This window comes from Suricata suricatta, chromosome 9 (assembly GCF_006229205.1).
Source record: "Suricata suricatta isolate VVHF042 chromosome 9, meerkat_22Aug2017_6uvM2_HiC, whole genome shotgun sequence".
NCBI lineage: Eukaryota > Metazoa > Chordata > Mammalia > Carnivora > Herpestidae > Suricata > Suricata suricatta.
Genome location: NC_043708.1, coordinates 107,327,858 through 107,352,591, shown reverse-complemented (window position 1 = coordinate 107,352,591; position 24,734 = coordinate 107,327,858). Strand labels below are relative to the sequence as shown.

At 40.9% G+C, this 24,734-nt stretch overlaps 1 protein-coding gene across 2 annotated transcripts in view; it reads left to right on the top strand.

Moving 5' to 3' along the window:
• Positions 1-24,462, top strand: part of UACA (uveal autoantigen with coiled-coil domains and ankyrin repeats) — a 44,854-nt gene extending 20,392 nt beyond the window's left edge. Inside the window, exons 9-19 of one of the 2 annotated variants that reach the window (XR_003913372.1) lie at positions 1,520-1,588; positions 4,525-4,632; positions 5,149-5,181; positions 5,688-5,786; positions 11,367-11,403; positions 12,285-12,337; positions 14,076-16,814; positions 18,763-18,915; positions 21,421-21,486; positions 22,151-22,359; positions 24,296-24,383. Coding sequence is in view for 1 of the 2 variants with exons in the window: in XM_029951975.1 (XP_029807835.1) it covers positions 1,520-1,588; positions 4,525-4,632; positions 5,149-5,181; positions 5,688-5,786; positions 11,367-11,403; positions 12,285-12,337; positions 14,076-16,814; positions 18,763-18,915; positions 21,421-21,486; positions 24,296-24,367 (3,429 nt within the window). In the remaining variant the exon portion in view is untranslated. Of the gene's footprint in view, positions 1-1,519; positions 1,589-4,524; positions 4,633-5,148; positions 5,182-5,687; positions 5,787-11,366; positions 11,404-12,284; positions 12,338-14,075; positions 16,815-18,762; positions 18,916-21,420; positions 21,487-22,150; positions 22,360-24,295 lie in introns of both variants that reach the window. The other variant, XM_029951975.1, reaches the window with a different exon arrangement.
• The last annotated feature ends 272 nt before the right edge of the window (positions 24,463-24,734 follow it).

Here is a 24,734-nt window from a genome sequence, read left to right as displayed (position 1 = left end):
TGCTCCCATTATTTATTGAATACATTTTAAAATACCTGCTGTAAATAGGACTTGTTCCTGTCCTGAGGGACAGCTAATCCCTGTTATCAAGAAGACCACAGTGTAGTTTTAAAAATAAGACTTCTTCAGTTGTTTGCTTCACAGACATCTGTGGGGCACCTACCATATGCCAGTGACTCCTAAGCACGTAGTTGTGCGAGGTCCCTGCCTCGCGTTGCTCTCTCCAAGGGAGAGAAGTGAAAAACAAGCAAATACCAGTGTTTAGCATCCTCGCATGCACTTTGCAGAAAAGTGGAACAGGATTAGGGCATGAAGAAGGAGAGGGCAGGAAGCTATTTTAGATGGCGTGGTCAGCAAAGGCCTCTCTCAGGAAGTGACATTTGAGCAGAGGTCTGGAGGAGGCGAGAAGGGAGCCCCAGGGCTCTGTAGGAGGAGGCTCACAGGCCGGGGGGAAGGGAGGTGCCAGCCCCCCGATACAGGAACATGTATAACACGTCCACGGGCAGTGGAAGGTCGGAGTGGAGGAGTGACATGCACATGACCGAGGAGGAGACAGGGCGGGCGAGGTACGCAGGTGCCAGCTGCTGCAGGGCCCTCCGAAGGGAAGGCAGGGGTGAAGGTGGAATGAGGAAGCAGGTCAGATCTCACATGAAGACCAGTCCTTTGCTAGAAGGAATAGGCTGGAAACCTTTGGCCAAATCATGGCTATGAAACCTCTGTCTAATGGGACCTTGCCCCTCTCATTTGAATGGTAGTTAAAATACTTGGTTAAACAAAACTCGACAAAGATACAAAATATAAAATACATATCTTGGAGAATTAAAGTATTAGCTTTTTTCCCCAAGCTCTCAAAAATGAAGACCATAGCTTTCTAAACGATTATGTAGACTAAAAAGTCAGTTGGGGTCAGAAAAAGATTATAGGCTCTCTTATTAATGCTTTTATTAAAGCAAATCTGTAGGCTGGAATAAGGTTTCAAAGCAGTAAGTGTGCAAAACCACATGTACTGAACCAAGTCATCTAGAGATCTTTCATGAAGCTTCGGTCAGAAGACTGTCCATCTCTTTCTTCCCACACCCTTTGATATTTTATCTTATCAGTGCTTAGGGAAATGAATAATTTCCATATAGCATTTCAACATTAATGTAACTCCCCCCTCCTTCGTTTTAAATACTGGATTGTTCCTTTGTAATGGTTGATGATGCCTTATAATGCAATGTTAATGTTATGAATCCTACTTTTTAAATCTTGGTGGCTTTAATTAAAATAAACCCTTAACAATTCTGATTTTAAATTTTGTTACATATTTTAAAATAAATGATCACTGAGTTGTTTAAAACTTAAAGATGCCACCCATTTGCAGTTTTAAGTGCAAACACTGCCACCTTGTGTCATGCACAGCAAAATTTCGTGTTGGATAAGCTGCAGGTCGCTGATTGGAGATCTTGCCTCCTGAGGAAAATGTCCCTATCTGTGTTTTCATACTTGCTAACCCGTGTTCTCTTATGTTTCACCCAAGTGGAATCTGCCGCACGTGCTAGATGAAGTCAATATGAAGTCAGGTCAGAGGGGACATCAAAACATTCAGGTAAAAAGAAACGAGTGGTGTCTTCCTTTGTGGAAAATTCTAGTGTTGTTTGTAGTGGGGTCAGGTGAGGAGAAGGCCCAAGAAACGGGGGAAAAATGAGCGGGGAAAAGAAGGGCACCCTGGTATGTTTTGTGATTCTGTTTTCTTACCATCTCTTGTAAAAGAATTGACTGGATATGAATGTTTGGGGTGTATCATCTGGCAGAAAGTATTGTTTTAATATGTATTAGGAAGCAAATGATTGAACAACCTTATATCATTTTTTATTGATTTAAACATATCTGTTGGGGCCATAAATACCAAATTTGTATTTATTTTCAAGGATGAGTACAAAATTAAATACTGTGATTAAAAATGATGGTTTTAATATAAATAAATATTTACTTTTGTTTAATGCAGGTATTTTTAACTTTGATTTAAAAAATCATTTGTTAACTTTATGTTCATCAAAGTGTTCAAAAAATAATTACTATGTGGATTAATGTCGGAGGAAGCTTCCATAATTAAATGGTTAATTTTATGACTGAAACACCATTAAAACATAAACTGTATAGTTGTTTTCCATATAATAAAACAATAGCACTTTATTTGGGCTTTCACAGTTTATTGTGTAGTATTAAGGAAGTGAACTGTAGGCCTAAATTGGACATTTCAATATGTTGTCAGAGCACTGAATTAATAATAATAATCTGTTTACCAAAAGCATTAGAACAGTCTCATGAATTTGAGGAGTGTTAAGCAGAAGTTAAAATGGCATATTCTTCTATTTTCTATTTCCAGGTGATTCTTTTATTTTGTACTTATTAGAATCACGATGGGTTGCTGTGTTGTATACACTCGTATTAATTAGATAGCATAGTGCTGGAGTGCACAGGCACTTCTCAGCCCCAGATCATCACAATAAAGCGAACATTGCAGCAAAGCAAATATTGCAAGAATGTGAGTCAAGTTAACGTTTTAGTTTCCCAGTATATATAAAAGTTATTTTTGCATTTTACTATAGCTTGTTAAGTGTGAGGTAGCATTATATATAAAACTCACCAGGCCCATGTCGGGCTCCATGCTGGCAGCCTGGAGCCTGCTTAGGATCCTCTTTCTGCCCCTCCCCTGCTTTCTCCCTCCTTCCCTCCCTCCCCCCTCCCGCGCTCTCTCTCTCTCTCTCTCTCTCTCTCTTTCTCTCTCTCTCCCCCCCTCCCTTCCTCCCCAAAATAAAGAAATGAACTTTTTAAAAAATTGGAGCTGGTCCTTTCAAACCCTGCTGCTGCTCTATCAACTAAGTTTATGTCATTCATATTCTAAATCCTTTGTTGTTATGTCAATCATCTTTCCAGTATCTTCACCAGAAGTAGATTCCGTCTCAGGAAACCACTTTCTTTGCTCATCCACAAAAAACAACTTCTCAAGTCATTAGTTTTACCATGGAATTCAGTCCCATGCCTGGGCTCTACTTCTAACTCGAATTTCCTTGCTGTTTGCAGCACATGGGCAGTTACTCCCTGCAGCCTCAATCCCCTCAAAGTCCTCCAGGAGGGCTGGAGTCCCCTTCTAACAAACTCCTGTTCATGTTGATATTTTGACCTCTTCCCATTCATCACAAGTGTTCTTAACAGCATCTAGCAAGGGGAATCTTTTCCAGAAGGTTTTCAGTTTACTTTGCCCAGATCCATCAGAAGAATCTCTATCTAAGGCAGCCATACAAAATGTACCTTTTTATTAAAAATTTTTTAAATTTATTTTTGAGAGAGAGAGAGCAAGCGGAGGGGTGAGTGGGAGGAACAGAGAGGGGGGGGGGGAGAGAGTCAGAGGATCTGAAGTGGTCTCTGCACCGACAACAGAGAGCCCCATGTGGGGTTCGAGCTCCCAAACCACAAGATCATGATCTGAGCCAAAGGCAGACACCTAACCAACTGAGCCACCCAGGTGCCCCCAACATATATTTCTTAACTAATAAGCCTTGGAAGTTGAAAGTACTCCTCCTTGATCCAGGGACTGCAGCGTGGGTGCTGTTTGAGCAGCCTTCACAGAATTGAGGTGAGTTAGGGCCTTGCTCTGGATTCGGCTTAAGGGAATGTCATGGATGGCTCTGGTTTGATCTTCTATCCAGACCGCTAAAACTTCCTTCACATAGCAGTAAGTCTGTTTTGCCTTCATATCATTCATACGTTCACTGGAGTAGCCTTTTTCCTTCACGAACTTTTCCATTGCATTCACAACGTGGCTAACTGGTGCCGGAGACCCAGCTTTGAGCCTTTCTCAGCTTCTGGCATGCCTCTCTCAAGCATCAACATTTTTAGCTTTTGATTTAAGGTGAGAGACGTGTGATTCTTCCTTTCACTTGAGCCAGTAGAGGCTACTGTAGGGTTGTTAATTGGCCTAATTTCAATATTGTTGTGTCTCTGGGAAGAGGGTGGCCTGAGGAGAAGGAGAGAGATGGAGGAACGCCAGTGGGTAGAGCAGTCAGAACACACACTGTTTGTTTGTCCTCCGAGATCGACACAGTCCCTGCTGCCCCGAGACAGTTACAGTATCCTCCAGGGTCACCAAGCACAGGCCCCCGTAACAAATACAATAATGATTCAGAAGTTCCAAACGTTGAGTTACCAAAATGTGACACACAGACACAAAGTGAGCAAAGGCTGTTGGAAAACTGATGCCGATGGGCTTGCTCAGTGCAGGGTTGCCACAGGGCTTCAGTTTGTAAAATTAAAAAAAAACAAACCATGGCGTCTGCGAAGCACAGTGAGTGTGCCAGTGTGTGACTTCTGATCTGTAAAGTTTAATCATTTAAGTGTCATCGAAACCATCGTATCTTTGAACTGAAAGCTGTTTTATATACGTAGACATCTGCACATGATAGCAAACTGCTTTTAAATTTTTCTTCCATAATAATTGCTCTTTAAAGGCCAGTCTAGCACCTGTTATCTTTACCCTTTAAGGATCTGGAGTTTGAAAATGAAGATTTGAAAGAGAGGTTGAGAAAAATTCAGCAAGAACAGAGAATATTACTGGATAAAGTCAACGGTTTACAACTACAGCTGAATGAGGTAAATAATTTACGTCACCTAAAAAACTTAAAATGCTTTACTCCCAGTAATCCTCCTTGATAAGAAATCCTTAATGATCGCCTGTCACATTAAGTCATGGTGCTGGATGCTAAAGGAGGTTCAACCAGGTCCTTGCCCTGTATCTTACTGGGATCTTTACAGGAAACTTTCAGTGTCACATACAGGAACAGAGAATACTGTCAGTATATGGTAAGAGCAAAGCTCTGAACTGTGGTTGGAGCCCTGGGATTGGAGAGGAAGGTGCAGACAAAAGACGTGAGGAAGGGGAGTAAGTAGGAGTTGATCACTGATGGATTCTCAGAAGAGTCACAGTGCATGAGCCTGGTCAGCGAGAGGAGGGAGTGAGAGCTCAGGCCACAGAAACGGCCGCCTAGAGACGCGTGCTGCTTCTGTCCTGGTTCCCGATCCGAAGGACCCGTGCCAGTCTTTTAAAAAGATCCTCGCCAAGGTGATGCCTTTTAATAATGAAAATCCATTTCTCCTTTTTAAATTTAGGAAGTAATGGTTGCCGATGATCTGGAAAGTGAGGTAGGATGATACATTTTACTTTAAAGATATAAACTGTCATGTAAATGGAAGATGATACTGCAGGAGACGTTTGAATCTTGAACGGAGATGGGGATGAGGATTCTCTTTCTGGTTATTGCTTAAAGGGGAAAACAAAACCGACAGTGACTGTAAAAATACCATCTGAGCACAGTAGCGCGCGTTATCATAAACGTTTTGTTGTTATTGCCTCTGAATGCCTCATTTTCTGTGAAAGAAACTTACTATGAAAAGATGTCAAGTTCTAAACATTACAAATAAAATATCTGAAAATAGTAAGAATTGAAACAACAGACCTTTGAAGTTTTCACAGCATTGTTGGTATATATTATATGTTAGTGTCCTTGTAGAAATTTTCAGCTCTACTAATAGTTAAAAATACTAAAAAATAATTAAAGTAATTGTAATTCACATTTTCTGAAACACATTTTTAAGCCGGGTTCAAGCACAGAATGATTTTGCTCTGTATTTATTCCTTTCTGTTTCAGAAGGAAAAGCTGAAGTCCCTTTTGGCAGCCAGAGAAAAGCAGCATGAAGAAAGCCTGAGAACTATTGAGGCTCTGAAAAATAGATTTAAATATTTTGAGGTATAGAAAGCTTAACCAAATTATTGCATAAAACGCATAATGGGCAGTGATAAGGTGCTCGGAGTCAGACTTACACTGAATGATCACTTTTCTCTTATTGTGCAACCTCAGGTAGTTCATTTCAAGTCTCTGAGCTTGCTGTCGCTTTCGCAAAGTGGGGGGTTTGTCCCTGTCTCCACAGAGTTGTCGTCAAGGGCAAACGAGACCGCTGACATTGACCAGCGTGTGTCTGGCTTTCACTTCCATCCCGGTGTCTCTCCCCTAGCTCTCCTCTCTGTCCGTCTTCACCTTTCCAACACTTCACACTTTTACCTGTAAATCTGCACGGATGATGATGGTGATGATAACGGTGTCATAAATGAATAGTGTCTTTCCAGAATTATCTCGGACAGGATTCTGTGTGTGTATGCAGTGAGTAGAACACTGGGGTGAGAGTGGTGTCTTAATAAGTCTCTGATCATTTACTCAACTTCACTTGGATCAGTTAGCTCTTAGTTTTTCCAAAGTCATGATTTAAAAAAAAAACTGTTGAAATACAGTATACATTATAAAGTACATGTTAAAGTGTATATAGGTTGAAGAGCTTTCATAAGTCAAACCCAGCGAGATCAAGAAACAGAACTTCTCCAGTCCCTAGAAGCCCCCTCATTCTTGCTTCCTGTCACTCCCCGTACTTCTTGCACCAACAGTGACCATTGTCCTGACTTCTAACTGCACAGGTTTGTTTTGAAAGGCCACGACAGAAATTTTATAAATGGTCAGCACTGGGGTCTCTGAAGAAGGTGGCTCATTCAGTGTGAACCCTTTATCTTGACTGGGGAATAGAACTCCAAAGTACATAGCAAAAGTAATTTTTGTCTTTGTAAATGAAAAAGATGCATGAAGCTGTGAAAAAGTGTAATGAAATGGATGAATCTCACAGACAAAATGTTGCACAAAAGACATCAGACACAGAGAGTGCATACTTCATGATTCCAATTTTATGAAATTTGGTTAAGCGTCTGATTCTTTTTTTTTTTTTTTAATGTTTGAAATTCGGAATCAGAGAAAATGAATCTGTAGTGATTGAGGCCAGAGTAGTGGCCACCTTTTGGTGTGGGGTTACTGATGAGGGGCATGAAGAAGCTTCTAGGGATGCGGGGAGTGTTCTAGATCTGGGTTGTGATTACACAGGGCGCGCATATGCAGAAACTTATTGCTCTGTTCACTTAATTCATGTATTTTATGCCTTAATACATTTAAAAAAATAAAAGCACATTTGCTGAATCCTGAAGATTATTCAGAAGTACAGGTTTAGAGGCTAATTTAGAAGTAGCCTACTGGCTTCTGTCTTTCACATTTGGAGATGTTTGTTTTTAAGGTTAATAGTGAAGCTCATAATAGCCAACATTTCACAGCACCAACCATGTGCCAGAACTGCCCCGTGCACTTCACATGCATTTCCGGAACACATCGACTCCGTATGGTAGATTTTACTTTTATCTCCACTTTGTAAGCGAGGAGACTGAGGCATGGAGGAGCTCGATAAATGGCAAGTGGCAGGGCTAGAACTTGAACCCAGACAGCCTGACTAGTTTTATCCTCAGAATGGCTTAAAGGAGAAAATACCGTTGTGAGTGTAGGATTGTTTAAGTATTCATCAAAGTTGGATCCCTATGATTGGATACCGTTTTTATATTTTCTTCTAGGAGCAGATTCTCACATCTTCAGACCTAGCACATTTTTTCTGTAGCTTTAGACAAACTTGGAGTCAAGTCTGTAATTTTTAGTAAGGTTATAATTTTTATAGAAAAACAACACACTTTTTTCTTCTAAAAACAAGATGTAATTTATTTTAGAAAACTGCCAAAATATAAACTAAAAGCAGGAAATAAACAAACACACTTATATTCCCAGCACTTAGTACCTGACTGATCTCCTTCGAGAACTTGCTTTGTGCATAACTTTGGGTTACATACACATTCAACCAACAGGTGGGAATATCGTTTTGTAACTTTTGCACGTATTACAGTGGGGACATTTTCTCTAGTCAATATGTATTCATTTTGATGACTTTTTATGCTAGAAATGAGTTTAACTTTCAAAAAGAAAATTAGAGGGTCCACTTTATGTGGGACCCAGTATTTGTGAAAGCAGCCATTGAAAACTAAGAATGCATTATTTATAAATATTGACTATCTAGTGCCATGTCCTCTCATATACTAAACGTTTCTCATAAACTGCCAACAGAAATGCTGCATTGTACGTATATATACTATGTGGGCAATTCCCTTATGTTTATAGAAAACATGTGAAACAATATGGGTATTTTAAGAATGAGACTAATTTTATGTTACTGCTCATCTGTTTGTTTTTATTTGAGTAATCAGTAAAAGTATTAAACCCAAACTACGTTTTTTGACCTTCTTATGTGTATAGGCCTTCCCCAACCCTGACATGTATAAGCCCATTTAGCAACTACTACAAACTCTAGTATTTAATATTATATAGAACAAAGAGCTTAACTAAGTTACAGACATCTTTCCATACCCTTGGGGTCCTAGGGATTAGTGGAGGTGCCATTAATTTATAGAACTATGGACCACCTATTGTGATCACATTTTAATTGTGGTCACATTAGTGCTAATACACACAGATACACAAAGATGAACTACATCCGCACATCGCTTTTTGAATCGAAAATAGTTGACATAGATTGTGACATTAGTTTCAAGTGTACAACTCAGTAATTTGACAGCTCTGTACGTTATGCTGTGCTCACCACAAGCGTAGTTCCCATCTGTCACCATACAACACTATTGCAGCACTGGTCCCTATACTGTGCCTTTTATCCCCATTGGGTTACGACACATGACTTCTTCATTCCACAGCTAGAAGCCTGTGTCTCCTACTCCTCTTCCTCTCTTTTGCCCATTCCCCTGCCTTCTGCCCTCTGGCAACCATAATATTGTTCTCTAAATGTATGGATCTGTTTCTGCTTTTTGTTTGTTTGTTCATTGGTTTTGTTTTTGGGATTTCACATATAAGCGTATTTGTCTTTCTCTGGCTCACTTATTAGCGTAATACCCTTGAGGTCCATCCATGTTTTGCAAATGGCAAATAGTTCTTTGTGTGTTTTTGTGTGCACATATGCCACGTCTTCCGTATCCATTCATCTCTAGATGGACGCTTGGGTTGCTCCCACACTTTGGCTATTGTACCCAGTGAATATATCATTTCAAATTAGTGTTTTTGTTTCCTCTGGGTAAACTATCCAGTAGTGGAGTTACTGGATCATACAGTGTATTTCTATTCTTAATTTTTTGAGGAAACTCCCTACTGTTTTTCATAGTGGCCGCACCGGTTTACATTCCTACCAACAGAGCACAAGTGTTCTCTTTTTTTCTCCACATCCTCGCGAACCCTTGTTACTTTTTTCTGATACTGGTCATTATGACAGGTGTGAGGTGATATCTCATTGTGATTTCAATTGCATTTCCATGATGATTAGTGATATTGAGCATCATTTCATGTATCTGTTGGCCATCTGTATGTCTTCTTTGGAAAAATATCTGTTGAGGTCTTCTGCCTATTTTTTAAGTTGGGTTCAGATAACCCAATTTAAAGGAGGGTTGACTTGTATAAATTCTTCTTATATTTTGGATAGGAGTTCCTTATCAGCTGTATGATACATGATTTACAGATATCTTCTCCCATTCACTGGGTGGCTTTTATATTTTGTTGATAGTTTCCTTCACTGTGCAAAGGCTTTTTACTTTGATGTGGTCCCAGTAACTTATTTTTGCTTTGTTTCCTTTGCCAAAGACCTATCTAGAAAGTGTTGTTGTGGCTGATGTCAACGAGCTTACTGTCTGTGTTTTCTTCCATGAGTTTTATGATTTCACATCTCACATTTAGGTCTTTCATCTGTTCTGAGTTTATTTGTGTGTACGGTGTGAGAAAGTGGTCCAGTTTCATTCTTCTGCATGTAGCTGTCCAGTTCTCGCAGCACCTTTTGTTTGAGAGACTGTCTTTTCTCCATTGTATATACTTGCCTCCTTTGCCCTAGATTAACTGACTGTATGAGCACGGGTTTATTCCTGGGCTCTTTCTTCTGTTCTGTTGATCTATGTGTCTGTTTTTGGGTCAGTACCTACTGTTTTGGTTACTATAGCTTTGTAGTTTATCTTGAAACATGGGATTGTGATACTTCCAGCTTTGTTCTTTCTCAAGATTGCTTGGGCCATTTGAGGTCTTTGTAGTTCCATTCAGATTTTACTATTATTTATTCCATTTCTGTGAAAAATGCTGTTGGTATTTTTATAGGCATTATATTGAATCTGTAGACTACTTGGGGCAGTTTGGACATTTTTAATTTTTTTTTTTTAATGTTTTATTTATTTTTGATACAGAGTGAGACAGAGCATGAGAGGGGGAGGGGCAGAGAGAGAAGGAGACACAGAACCAGAAGCAGGCTCCAGGCTCTGAGCTAGCTGTCAGCACAGAGCCTGACACAGGGCTCAAACCCACGAATGTGAGATCTGACCTGAGCCAAAGTCAGAGGCTTAACCTCTGACAACCTTTTATTTTGTGTGTGTGAGAGGGAGAGTATGTGCACACAGGCTAGGGAAGGCGCAGAGAGAGAGAGAGAGAGAGAGAGAATCCCAAGCAGGCTCTGCACTATTAGTGGGGCTCGATCCCATGAACCATGAGATCATGACCTGAGCCAAAATCAAGAGTCGACGTTTAACTGACTGAGCCACCCAGGAGCCCCAAGGTAGTATGGACATTTTAACAGTATTAATTTCTCAAGTCTGTGAGTGCAGAATATCTTTCCATTTATTTGTGTAATCTTCAATTTCTGTCATCAAAGTTTTATAGTTTTCAGAGTACAGGCCTTTCACTTCCTTGGTTGAATTTAACATCTGTGTATCTTTACTCTTGAATTTTACAGCTTTGTATCTTTAATTTATATGTTAGATTCTGACTTGATAAAAAAGGAGCAATTCAAATACACTTCAGGGTGTCTAAAAATGTCTCTTTTATTCTCCTTTTCCTAACCGACACATTGATGGATTTATAACCCTAATTGTGTGTAGGTCTGTGCCTCAGTTTCATTTCCTGCTGTCTCCTTTTGTCTTCTAAAGCATTCTGTATTTTAGAAATTCTGAAAAACGAGGGTACACTCGTATCTCACAGGTGGCGAGGTAGGGGTTCCCAGCGAGTATTGGACGCACATGTGGCTTTCTCCATTTTGAAGCAGAGCAGCAGGAAAGAGCATGCGTTCAAAGTTGTTTTAGTTCATTTGGGGCTCGTTTTTGTTTTGTTTTTTTTCTTTTGAGCAATAAAATTTTTTCTTGAAACACTTGGCTGCTTTTATTAAAATGCTTAGCAAAGTAGTTTATTCCCAACTGATCTCTCTAATTGTTGCTAGTGCCGTGTCTTTTTTGTGGTTTTAAAGTAGAGTAATACTCAGGAGAAACAAGAAGTGTTGAAAATGTGGTTTTAATGATTGGACCATTTAGAAGTAAAGTAGATAACAGAATTTAACGCAGCGAAGCAATATTCCCCTAAAATTTTAATTTATGCTTCTGATTTCAGAGTGATCATTTAGGATCAGGAAGTCATTTCAGTAACCGTAAGTATGGAAGTGTGGATTGTCATTACCGATCACCTAGGTCAAACAAGGGAGAGTGTTTACATCAGTTTATTTGATCTAACTGTGTATGCCCTTCTTGCTGCGAAAGTTCAGGTACTTGCGTGTTATGCCTCAACACTTCTACGCAGGAAGAGGTTAAGACCACTGCTCTAGCCTCCAACATAAATGGTGGTTCATCCTGAGGCTCTGGTTTTCCTTAGCCACTTGCATTTTTAAATTGGATATTGTGTACATTACCAAACTTGCCTTGTCGTTTAGTAGACATTTATCTTGTGATATTTGGAGCTTGTTTTTTATTAAAGAAACATAACGTAGTTTTCTGATTTGGAGAAATCTCTGGATATAGCCTCAATGTAGGGAAACATCTTAAAATGAGAAGTGACATAAATAGTTATTTCTTGCTTAAGAGTATACGTACTTAGTATTAACTTTGGTGTGTTGTTTGCTAGTTCTAAATAAGTTCTCAAGAAAATCCACTTTTTGCTTCCTAGTGAATATTAAACTATTCTTTAGCTAAAGCACAGTAGTAATGTTTATCCCATAAATTGTAAAGAACACCATTTTTATTTTAACTGATTATGATACATATTTTATAACAATCATGTAGCTTATTTAGTCTAACAATCTTACATATTTCTAAAAACCAACTTAGTATCTACTCAAAAGAATACAGATACTTCCCTTAAGTGTATAGAAAAAAGAAAGAAAAACAGGGATATTTTAGAACAAGGATAATTTTATGTTTTAACTCCTGCTTTTCTTTAGTTTGAATAGGAGAGGAGGGATAACACCAGGTTAATTCTTAGTCTACTTGGGTATGAATATTTCAATTAAGATCTCAATTATTTGGATTTATGTAGGAAAAGAAGATATGCTTCTCAAACAGGGTCAAATGTACATGGCAGATTCACAGGTAATTCTTTTTTAATTAAAAATATTTGTAACTTTTTAAAAAGAGGAAAACTGCATTGCATATTTATCAAGTATCGATACATTGAATAAGGTCTTCATTTTCAAAGAAAAGCTGTTCTTGGTGTTCTGAGTTTCATAAAAGCCGATATCACTGTTTCTGGTGCCCTCTAGAGTGGTTTGATGACAGTAGCTTAAATAGAGGTTTGAAGTACAAGTTCATTGTCTTTGATAGTAAGCCTTTAACTGTGTTCAGTTAACTCTTCATTGTTGCCCATAGAAAAGGGAAGCCAACTACAAATAATTCAGAAGTCATTTCTTTTGGCTTTGAGATGTATTTTTCCTGGCATTCAAATATATATTCTGCATGTTGGAAATTCACCTCAGAAGACGGAAGGCTTCCAAGAGGTCGCGTTGTCTGATATTCTTACTTGTTTATACAGCTTCCAGTAGATACCAGTTTCCATTTTCAGCACTTCCCATGGACTGAACTGATAAGTATTTGGGTGTTTAAAGACTCACATATAGGCAGGATGAGTTAGCCTTGGAATTGTCTCAGATCACTTTAAGCTAGAAAATTCTAAGATTCTAAGTTGAGAAAATGGATATCATCTGAGAAGTATTGAAGAGTAGATAAGTGTTTGATTGTAAGAAAACAAGTAAGGAAATTGTAAAGCTGTGTAAGGAATTGGTAAGTTATAGTAGTCTCAGTCTAAAGATCACCGGTAAATTGAAAGGTAAATTTAAAAGCAAACTAAAGACTGAGAAATTAGTTTATGTTGTCAATTTTCTTCTTGATGCAGGGCAAGACAGTGTAGATTTAACTGAACAGTGGCAAAACCTGCCTGTTAAAAGGGCGGAATGTATTCACCGCACATAGCTTTTATCGATGAGTTAAACTTGTAAAGACCCTACTGTAACAGGCTGTATGGGAAAAAGTAAAATAATTGAATTTAGTCTTTCACGGTTACATGTTCTGTTTATGATCTATTTCATGAGAAGTTTAATTATACTTCTCTTTTGTGTCAACTCTTATAATAAGATGTCAGTAAAATTTTGTGCTGAGACCATATGCTAAGTTCTAGTTTATCCTACTTGAGAGAAGAAAACTGCTTTGTTTTTTGTGAGTTAACTAATATTCTCTGGACAACTCACACTGGCCGTGTTTATTTTGGTGGTATTTTTATAATTTAAAGAACATTACATCAGAGTGAACAAGGATATTCAGAAATGATATATCTTATTAGAAGGTAAATAATATATATCTTTCTATGAAATTATTTGTGGCTTTAAAATTGCCACAAAAGCCCTTGTTTTTACTCAAGGGTTTTGAGGACTTTCTTCAGAATTGGAAGTTCTAAGCACATTATGTACCATAAAGCATAGAAGTCATAGACGTGTTTTGATAAAGTTGATATCACTTATGGTTAGCTGTTGTGAATGGAGAAGGGACGAGGAAATAGTCCCCAGAGGCCACAACTACTTTCCTTCTTTGTTCTGCCAGAAGTTCACTTTACAGTGAATAGACTTTCTCGAAGGATCACTGCCTGAGAACCTGTTAAGGGAATTGTACGCAAAACTGGTTTTCTTACCTCAAAAATCAGTAGTGTACTTTTCCAGTACACTAGTCTGAAAACCCCTTGACTCCTGATGTTGTGGGAACGTAGAAGTTTGGCAAATAAGTAAATGTCTCCTTTAGGCTCTTGTGATTAGTATCACTTTTTGTTTGTTTCCCCTTTCAGTGCACGTCCCCAGGTGTGCCGGCCCACATGCAAAGCAGGTCTATGTTAAGACCACTGGAGCTGTCGTTACCCAATCAAACCTCATACTCTGAAAATGACGTTTTAAAGAAAGAGTTAGAGACAATGAGAAATTTCTGCGATTCAGCAAAACAAGACCGACTCAAGCTCCAGAATGAACTGGCACACAAGGTGGCTGAATGCAAAGCTTTAGCCTTAGAATGTGAACGGATCAAGGAGGACTCAGATGAGCAGATCAAGCAGTTAGAAGATGCGTTAAAAGACGTGCAGAAGAGAATGTATGAGTCGGAAGGTAAAGTAAAACAAATGCAGACACATTTTCTCGCCCTGAAAGAGCACCTGACGAGTGAAGCAGCCGTGGGGAACCACAGGCTCACCGAGGAGCTGAAGGACCAGTTGAAAGACATGAGAGCAAAATACGAGGGCGCGTCCGCAGAAGTGGGGAAGCTGCGAAACCAGATCAGACAGAGCGAGATGCTAGTGGAAGAGCTGAAGAGGGACGAAGGCAAGCTGGTGGAGGAGAACAAGCGACTGCAGAGGGACTTCAGTATGTGTGAAACAGAGCGAGACAAGAAAGGAAGGAGGCTCACGGAGACTGAAGGCCAGGTAAAAGAGCTGTTGGCAAAGTTGGCCCTTTCCGTTCCGACAGAAAAATTTGAAAGCATGAAGAACTTGTTATCAAGTGAAGTCAATGAGAAGGCCAAAAGAATAGGAGAAATGGAAAGAGAGCATGAAAAATCGCTTACGGACGTCAGACAGTTGAAGAGAGAACTGGAGAACTGTAAGGCCAAGCTTGCTCAGCACGTCAAACCGGAGGAGCACGAGCAGCTCAAGAGCAGGCTGGAGCACAGGGCAGGAGAACTGACGAAGAAGGTCACCGAACTCACGTCGAAAAATCAGGCGTTGCAAAAGGACGTTGAAAAGGTCTATCTGGATAACCAGCTCCTGAGCCAGCAAGTGCATAACTTAACAAGTGAAATGAAAAGTCACTACGTTCCTTTACAAGCAAGCGAAGACATGAAGAAGTCACATGATGCTGTTGTCGGGGAGCTGAACAGACAGCTCGCAGACGTGACCCAGAAGTACACAGAGCAGAAGGTGGCGATGGAGAAACTGCTGCTGGAGAATGACCATTTGAGTAAGAATGTCAGCCGCCTTGAAACCACGTTTGTGCCTCCGGAGAGACACCAGAAGGAGGTCACGGCTCTGAAATCCAGCGTTGCCGACCTCAGGCAACAGCTCTCTGAGCTTCATAAAAAACGTGGTGAAGACCAAGAGAAAACACAGGCACTCATGTCTGAAAACATGACCTTGAAAAAGACCCTGAGCACTCAGTATGTGCCAGCTCAAACCCATGAGGAGATTAAAACCGCCTTGAGTGGCACACTAGATAAGACGAACAGAGAATTAGTAGATGCGAGGAAAAAAATCGAGGACCTCAATCGGGAATTTGCGAAAGCAAAAGAGGAGAATGAGCTACTCGAAAGAACCCTGGTGAACACTCAGGCCCAGATGAAAGCCGAGTACATCAGCCTCCTAGAGCACGAGGACAAGATGGGTGCCGCGAGTCAGAGCATGAAGCGGCTGCAAGACGAGAGCGCGGAAATCCTGGCCAACTACAAAAAGGGCCAAGAGGAGATCGTGACGCTGCATGCCGAGATCAAAGCCCAGAAGAAGGAGCTTGACACAATCCAAGAGTGCATCAAGCTCAAATACGCCCCCATCATCCGCTTCGAAGAGTGTGAGAGAAAATTTAAAGCTACAGAGAAAGAACTAAAAGAACAGTTATCCGAGCAGACGCGAAAATACCATGTCAGAGAAGAAGAGGCCAGGAAGTGCAGGCAGGAGAATGATAAGTTGAAGAAGGAGATCTTCACTCTTGAGAAGGATTTGCAGGATAAGAATGTTCTCATTGAGAGCTCTCGTGAAACAGAAAGGGCACTAAGCAGAAAAGCAGAAGAGCTAAACAGACAGTTCAAAGACCTGCTGCAGAAGTACACAGAGGTAAAGACCGAGCAAGAGAAGCTGGTCGACGAAAATGCCAGGCAGACTTCTGAACTTCTTGCAGCGCAGACCCTCCTGCAAAAGCAACACGTTCCGATGGAACAGGTTGAGGCCCTGAAAAAGTCTCTTAATGGCACAATCGAGAATCTCAAGGAAGAGCTGAAGAATAAGCAGAGATGTTACGAGCAAGAGCAGCAGACAGTGGCCACGCTGCATCAGATGCTGGAGAACCAGAAGAAGTCGTCGGTGCCCTTGGCAGAGCATTTGCAGATTAAGGAAGCATTTGAGAAGGAAGTGGGGCTCATAAAGGCGAGCTTGAGGGAAAAGGAAGAAGAAAGCCAAACCAAAACCCAGGAGGTCTCCAAACTCCAATCCGAGGTTCAGAATACTAAACGAGCATTAAAGAAATTAGAGACGAGAGAGGTGGTTGATTTGTCTAAATACCAAGCCACAAAAAGCGATTTGGAGACCCAGATTTCCAACCTAAATGAAAAGTTGGCCAATCTGAATAGAAAGTACGAAGAAGCCTGTGAGGAGGTTTTACATGCCCAAAGGAAGCAACTCTCTGCAAAAGATGAGAAGGAATTACTACACTTCAGCATTGAACAAGAAATCAAGGACCAGCAGGAGCGGTGTGATAAGTCCTTGACGACAATCACAGAGTTACAGAAAAGGATACAGGAATCTGCCAAACAAATCGAAGCGAAAGATAATAAGGTAGGCACCGTGCAGGTGGCACGGCTTTGCACCGGAAGCCCCAGAGCAGAACTGCCCAAGTGGCACAGGGCCCTTTCCCACAGCGTCCCACAAGACAGGTTTACAGAAGCAGTAGCTACGTGACCACTGAAGGCCACCTTTCTGATGCCAAAAGATTCAGAACTGAGAAAATCGTAAAGTCATACAAATCAAAGCATTTCTCCTCTGGTTTCCTCAACTGGCATAGCCAAGAGCAGAGGAAGGATGAGGAGATCTTAGGTTCACTTGCCTCATAAGTGGTCAAAATCCAGTGGGTTTTAGGGTTCCCTGAAGGGTGATTCAGGCAGAGGAGGAAGAAAGCTATGTTTCCGGGTCACAAGAAACGAAGGACCTGGGAAGCTCCCCAGACTTGATCTTGGCATTCACCCACACCAGTAACCGAGCCCTCCGGTTCTGTGCACGTTCTGTCCTCGCTTTGTGCAGACTGGTCTCCTCACCCAGAATGTCCTGCTTCTCCTTTCTGCCGAGTCAAGTCCTACACGTTCCTTAACGCCCACGTCCACACTTAGCCCCCCTCCCAAAGCCTTCATTCTGCAATCTAGCCTCCAGTAAACTGTTCCCGCTTCTGAAATGTTAGCGTCGCCATCGTTTAAAATGAATATACTAACTCTGTCAGACTTAGATGCTGATCTTCTCAACCAGGTATTAAGATCACGTTTGCAACTTAACCTTTTCTTCTCATTCATTCTCATGGCAGTTTACACAGTAGGTGCTTTCAGTATTTTCGAAACTGGTGGTTGGCCTAATAAAGTGTGTACTGTGAAGATGAGGAATCAGGGAGATTGGGTGCATTTTTATCAGTTCAGTGAGTGATTACTAAATGTCTTCTCTGTGCCAGGTGCTGTGGTCAGTTCTGGGGATACAGTGGCAAATATGAGCAGACACATCCCTAGCCCTGCCCAGTGGAGAAGTGCAGCAGTAGCCTTCTGATCCATCTGCTCGCATGACCCAGAACTTGAATGCTCACAGCTTGTTCAGAGGGTGGTTAGGAATATAATAGTATATGCTTATAATAGCAAGTTATTAATCACTGGTTACAGTAATTGTCATTTATTGAGCACATGCTATGTACCAGGCATATATTTATGATTGCATTTGATTTTTTAAAAATGTTTATTTATTTTGAGAGAAAGAGAGAGAGCATGAGTGTAAGCAGGGTAGGGGCAGAGAGATAGGGACAGAATCCGAAACAGGCTATGCACTATCAGTGCAGAGCCTGACACGGGGCTCGAACTCACAAACCATGAGATCATGATGCAAGCTGAAATCAAAAGCCAAACGCTCAACTGACTGAGCTACCCAGTCACCCCGCATTTGATTTTCTTAACTATGAAAGAACTTATTTCTTACACTGACAAGGGACCTAAAGCTCATGAAAATAAAGGAAATTAGCTCACATAGCTAATAAATACCAGATCTGTGTGACTTGAAATAAAGCCTCCTGATTTTTTTTCCCACTTTAAGATAAAGTAGTCTAAAATCATACCTTCTGGAAATGAGCAAGGCACACAGGTTGGTGCTAGACTTATATGAACCGTGCTCTCTTTTCAAACTTTGTTGGAGGGAGTGCCCCATAAAGGTCCTATGTTTTAGACAACCTAGAAAATGATGTGTCAACTTTCACAGGTACTTAAATATTAAGAATACGAAAACTCAGACCTTAGGATATATATTTATCCTCAATTTGGTAGTGCTTTTACAAGGAATTTACTGAGAGGAATTTTAAGAAATTACATTATATCATATATTTCCTGTTGATAACCATCTTGATGGTATTCATTTCTCAATGTTCTGGGGTATAAAGATAAATTTTGTTCCTCGGGGAGTGATTTGGGTGTTAAGAGGTTCACTAGAATCGCCTAAGTGAATAATGTAGGTCTTTCCCAAACCTTTTCTCTTTGTTTATCAGATAACCGAACTGCTTAACGATGTGGAAAGGCTGAAGCAGGCCCTCAGTGGCCTTTCACAGCTCACCTGCCAGAGCGGGAGCCCCAGCAGGAGACAGAGCCAGCTCATTGATACCCTACAGGGCAAAGTGACCGCCCTCCAGCAGCAGCTGGCTGTGAGTGCCCTGGCCTGGGAGGGCTCCATGCCAAACGTGTGGGGCTGTGTTCGTGGGCTTGTGAAAGGTCGTGTAGCGATCAGGTTGATTCATGGCTGTGCCAAGGTCCAGGAGCATAATCACTGTTGTCAAAAGGAACAGCGATGGTAGTGGTGTATTCGGTGCCCACTGTATGCCAGGTGCTTCCCTGAACATTTTGCATGCACTAGCCTTTACTTTCATCATGGCCCTGTAAAGTTTCACCCCCCACCCTTTGATTCTTTTTTTTTTAACTTTATATATATATATAAAACTTTTAATATATATATATTTTATATATTTTTTAAATTTATTTTTGAGACCAAGAGAGACAGAGCACAAGTGGCAGAGGGTCAGAGAGAGAGGGAGACACAGAATCTGAAGCGGGCTCCAGGCTCTGAGCTGTCAGCACAGAGCCCAACACAGGGCTTGAACCCACGAACTGCAAGATCATGACCTGAGCCCAAGTCGGACACACCCCTGTTTCTTAATGAAACAAAGAAGAAAATACTTGATGTCCGTGGACACACAGCTAGGATTCAATCCTGAGACTGGCCAGCTCCCGTGGTGCCTTCCCAGCTGCAGCACACTCTTTAAATTTTTTTTATGTTTTTATTTATTATTGAGACAGAAACAGAGCATGAATGGGGGAGGGGCAGAAAGAAAAGGAGACACAGAATCTGAAGCAGGCTCTAGGCTCTGATCTGTCAACACAGAGCCCGACGTGGGACTCAAACCCACAAACCGTGAGATCATGACCTGGGCCGAAGTTGGACGCTTAACCGACTGAGCCACCCAGGCGCCCCTGCAGCTCACTCTTTAAAATATCGGCCCACTAAACTAGGGGAAGTTTTTAAAGTATTGTATACTTATGAATAAAGGTAGGCATCTCTCTGGTATTATACCTTATACCCTTAGATAGTTAAATTAAAAAAACACCTGGAAATCGTAAAGCCACCTAGGTATCCTATATGCATGTATGTATTTCCTGTCTATATTAGAGAAAGCCACCAGGGCGTCTGGGTGGCTCAGTCGGTTGAGCGTCCTCCTTCAGCCCAGGTCATCATTTTGCAGTTTGTCAGTTCAAGCCCCACATTGGGCTCCCTGCTATCAGCCTGTCAGAGCAGAGCCTGCTTCAGATCCTCTGTCCCCTTCTCTCTGCCCCTCCCCTGCTTTCCCCAAAATAAGTAAATACTGGGGGGAAAAAAAAAGGAAAACAACTGGATTGAGAAACTGAACACAGGAGCTGAGTTCTAAACCCAGCCACTTAAAGCAAGTGACGTAGAACATTCCCCTTAATCCTTGGCTTCTGTATCCATACAGTGGAATAATAAGAACTAATTACTTATTTGTTTGCTTTTTAAATCACAAATGAGATAATATACATGGAAATGCTAAGTAAAACATAGACCAGTCAAATGTAAATTGTTGCTAAAAATTTCGTCTTTTATAGGAATTGGTTATGAGTTATTTTTAAATAGAAGAAAGATCTTTTGTGTTTATTTATTAAAACCACCGGCCTGCAGAGTGATGATGACAGATTATTGATTTGAATCTTATCAAAAGGACATGGTAGTCCCCTCAATAATGGAAAATATTTGTTTCTTATTTATTATTATGTTCATGACACTGTCAGGGATACAGAGAGTACACAGGTTTTGTCCCCAGGAGTTCTAGGTAATTAGGCAACATTTAGATCCATGAAAGGTGAATTAACAAGACAAAAAAAATGTCAAATAGGGAATTGAGAATAAGGTCCCCGACTGTAAGGGATAGGAATTCACAGGAAGGAAAGATTACTGGTATGATAGGAGGTAGGCCAACAGGCGGGAACACCGGCCTGGACTTGTAAGATGGTTGGTGTTTTGTTTGGTAGGAGAATGGAAAATAGAGAATCTTCCAGGCCAGGGAAATAGTATGAAGAAGGGCGTGGAGGTGGAGTGCGGACTGCGTACCCACGGAGCTGATCGCCCTGGCTGGTAGTGGAGACTGTATTTGTGGCTAGATGCTGCAGGCCGTCGAGAAGCAAGCTGAGGAGTTTGGATGCTCTTTTATACGTAATGAGGTTTCTCCCAAGCTCTTCAAGCCAGACGTGATTCGAGAAAAGAGCTACTTTAATCTTGGAAGCATGATAGGGAATAACATCTAGAGACGGGAGACAAGATGGGAAGCTTTTGCAATAATCCCAAGTATAAGTTAAGTGTCTGGATAATTTTGTGGCATTAGATGTGAACTAAGGCAGTAATTTCATGTTAGCTAGGACACACGGCCTTGCTTTCACTAAGAATGTTAGGGAAGTTTACACGATTGTTAATGCTATGAAGTTTTGCGTCTGGTGGGTGCAGGGTGTCACAGGACTGGCAAGAGCACTTTAATAATATTGCCGTTTTGTAGTGTCAGGCCTGAAGATGGCGTTGTCCCAAGCCTTCGTGTGTTTGAGAACGTGACGGCTGATATTCTGATCTGTCCGTCTTTCCACATTTCTAGGACGCTGACAGGCAGCACCAGGAGGTAATTGCAATTTATCGGACTCATCTTCTTAGTGCCGCGCAGGTAAAGAGCAATTTCTCCTCTGGCAAAGATACCGTTGTGTTTTTTTTTTTTTTAATTTATAAAGATCCTTTTATTTTTTTAAATTCCAATGTCGTCGACATCCCGCGTTGTGTTAGTTGCAGGCATACGATGTAGCGATTCACCAATTGTCCACATCACCCGGTGCTCAACCCAACACGTGCTCTCCTTAATCCCCACTTCAGAGAAGATCTGTTTTTTTATTTTCAAGTAAATGTACGTGAAAGTCATTGCTGTGTAAAGGAGTTGTGTCCCATATGCTTATTTAAAAATAATTGTGGGTTTTTAAAAATCATGGCTTGTGTATCTCCCGGAAAAATTTACAAAGCTCTATGATAACACAACATCTTAAATTTAGTGTTCTCTCCATCTGCTTGTCACTCATTTCGTAGACAGTTTGGCAACATACGACGGCAGCACATGGTAGGGGTATCGCTAGCTGGGGGCCACCCCTACCTGTCTGTCAGCGCAAGAGCGTACAGCCGGCCCCCCTGCTTCTTGGTTCAGGAGTATTTCTTTGAAATGTGGGGAACTGTAAAAGCACAAAAAATGACAAGGTATGCACAGAGTTGTAGCGAGGTAAGAAAAAAACCCAGCTCTCTTTGGAAATTATCAATAATATTAATTTATTGTGGCTTAAACTCAGTGAAGTATACGATTAAGAATTCCCTTCTCTGGGGGTGTGATGAAATGGCTCCTTTTCGAGAAAAGGAAATCACACGGAGAAGCTGCTCAGCATGGGAAGAATACCGTACTTGATGCTCTGTGGAAGCCCTAAGGACCCGGCCGTCTCCAGAATTCTCGGAGTAGCTTTTTCAGGAAGATGTACTAAAAGAGGCAATGTTAGAATGGCAGGTGAGCTACAGTAGGAAGTGTTGAGGATTTGAAGTATCAGGCGACACTGTTTAAAACAAAAAAAGGGGGGGTGTTGACAGAAAGCTTCCAAGTAAGTCATTTTTTAATAAAAAGAACTAGGTAAAATAATAAAAAGGAAGAAACTTTACAGTATCAAATTCGTAACTCAGGAAGCCCTCCTTTTCTGTAGGAGATGAGGGGAAACAAATGTGAAAGAATGAATGGTGTGATGAGAGAGTTTGGCCACTCTCTTCTGAGGAGCTAAAAGGCAAGCTGGGATTTAAATGTTTGTACAGTTGACCTTGGACAGCGGGACGTAGGGGCACTGACTCTGCACAGTCAAAAATCTGTGTGGAACTCTTGATTTCCCCCAAATCTGATGACTCATAGTCTGGCTAGACCTGTGACTGGAAGCTTCACCAATAGTATAAACAGTCAATTCACATCTCTTTGGTATGTTAAATTTACTAAATATTCTTATGATGAGAAGCTAGAGGAAAGACAGTGTTACTAAGAAAATCAGAGAAAGAGAAAATACATTTATAGTACTGTGTGGTATTAATCCAAATAAAAGATCTTAAAGTTTAGTGGGAACTTTAGGAGGGAAATGGTAGACAGATGTGGAAGATGTGGATGAAAAGAACTCATGCAGATCTGATATTAGCCCAGGGAGGAAGAGCACACTCTCATTGAAAGACTCCACGAATTGCCGAGCTTTTCAACGCTGTATAATGTATGCTTCCAAAAGCTGAAATCCTACTGACTCCTAGTGAAACATAACAAAAACCACTGGCATCAGAAATTGCCTTGCCTTCTGGCATCATAAAATTAACTAAGAAATTCAGTTTAGTCAACCATGGCTACTGTTTGAAATTTCAACATCCCACTCTTCTAGAAACGGATTTTGGAAGCACAAAATCTTTTTATTTTAATGGGAAGTGTTAAGCTGAAGCCTCTTCAAATGTCCAAGCAAAGAAAAAGGGGCAGAGGGTGTTGTAAGTCCACCATACTGACTCGCATTTAATCTGCCTCTTGCCATCTTTTGAAGTTCAAAATGTTTCTTCCTAAATATAGATGACTAACATTTATATAAAAGGATCTCAACCTCATTGGTGATGGGGGAACTGCAGATGAACAGCGAGGTGCCATTTTTTCACCTCTGGGATTGGCAGATAGGAAACAAGATGATCGTCTGTAGAGTTGGCGAAGGCATTGTGGGAAATTGGCATTTCCACCCTGTCAGTGGGAGGGTAAATTGTTACAGTGCCTGCAGAGGGAAATTTGTAGTGCTTTGCAAATTAGCAGTGGAATCTGCTTTTTGACCCAGTGATTTATTCTCTAGGAATCTGCCCATAAAGATAGGAAACACCTTAAATGCCCATCATTTGGGGGTCCAAGTAAAGAAAGTATGATTCATTTGTACAGTGGGATAGTATCCGCAACTTAAAATACTTAGGGAAATAGCTTAGGAAGGACTTCTGTGACATTAGGTAAAATGGCAAGTTGCAAAATAATACATGTGATCTTACTTAGGATAAAAATAGAAGTATGGGAGCTTTCCCACCAGTTACTTTTCTAATCACAAGAACATCTCTCAGCAGAAGCAGGGAAAAAACTTAACCTGTAGTTGACTTTGCTCACTTGGAACTTACTCTACCCATATCATCTGAGCCATTATTAAAAAAGAGAGAAGGAGAAAAGTTTGTCCATCTGTCTTCTGATAATACGTGTTAAGAGCAGCTGGTCTGCCCTTCTTTTAGATTGACTTTTTACATTTCCATCACAGAGCTCTGTTGCTTTTCCAATAAATCCTTCAGAATATCACTACAATGGTGAGGCTTTAGCATGTGGTGAATCACAACCATTTAGGCCTAATAGAATCCTCGTGTCAATGAAGGTGACATAAAACGTCTCTCCCTTTCTTCTCTCTCCCAAGGGCCACATGGACGAGGACGTGCAGGCGGCCTTACTCCAAATCATACAAATGCGACAGGGGCTGGTGTGCTAGTGGCCACTGCCGACTTGCCCGCCTGTGCTTCAGCTGTGGGTGCTGAGCCTTCCGTGTGCAAATCCATGGCCTTTCGGGGCCCTTGTGTGCTAGGAGCATTGAAATAAAATATATTTTGTTTCATCAGCAAGTTTTTTTTTTTCTCATTAGATGGGGATGTTACTGTTTTTTCACTATCAGTTCAAATCTTATCAGCCAGAGTAACACTCTGCCTTGGACTGGCTGCATAGTTCTAAGCTGTTGAGTCCCCAGTAAAACAAGCCATCTGTGTAGGTCCGTATGAACAGGAATTCGGCTGAAATAATTGTTCAAAGATTTCTTTCAGAGAGATTAATTTGGTTAAGTGGATCTTTCAGGTCTTCCATGG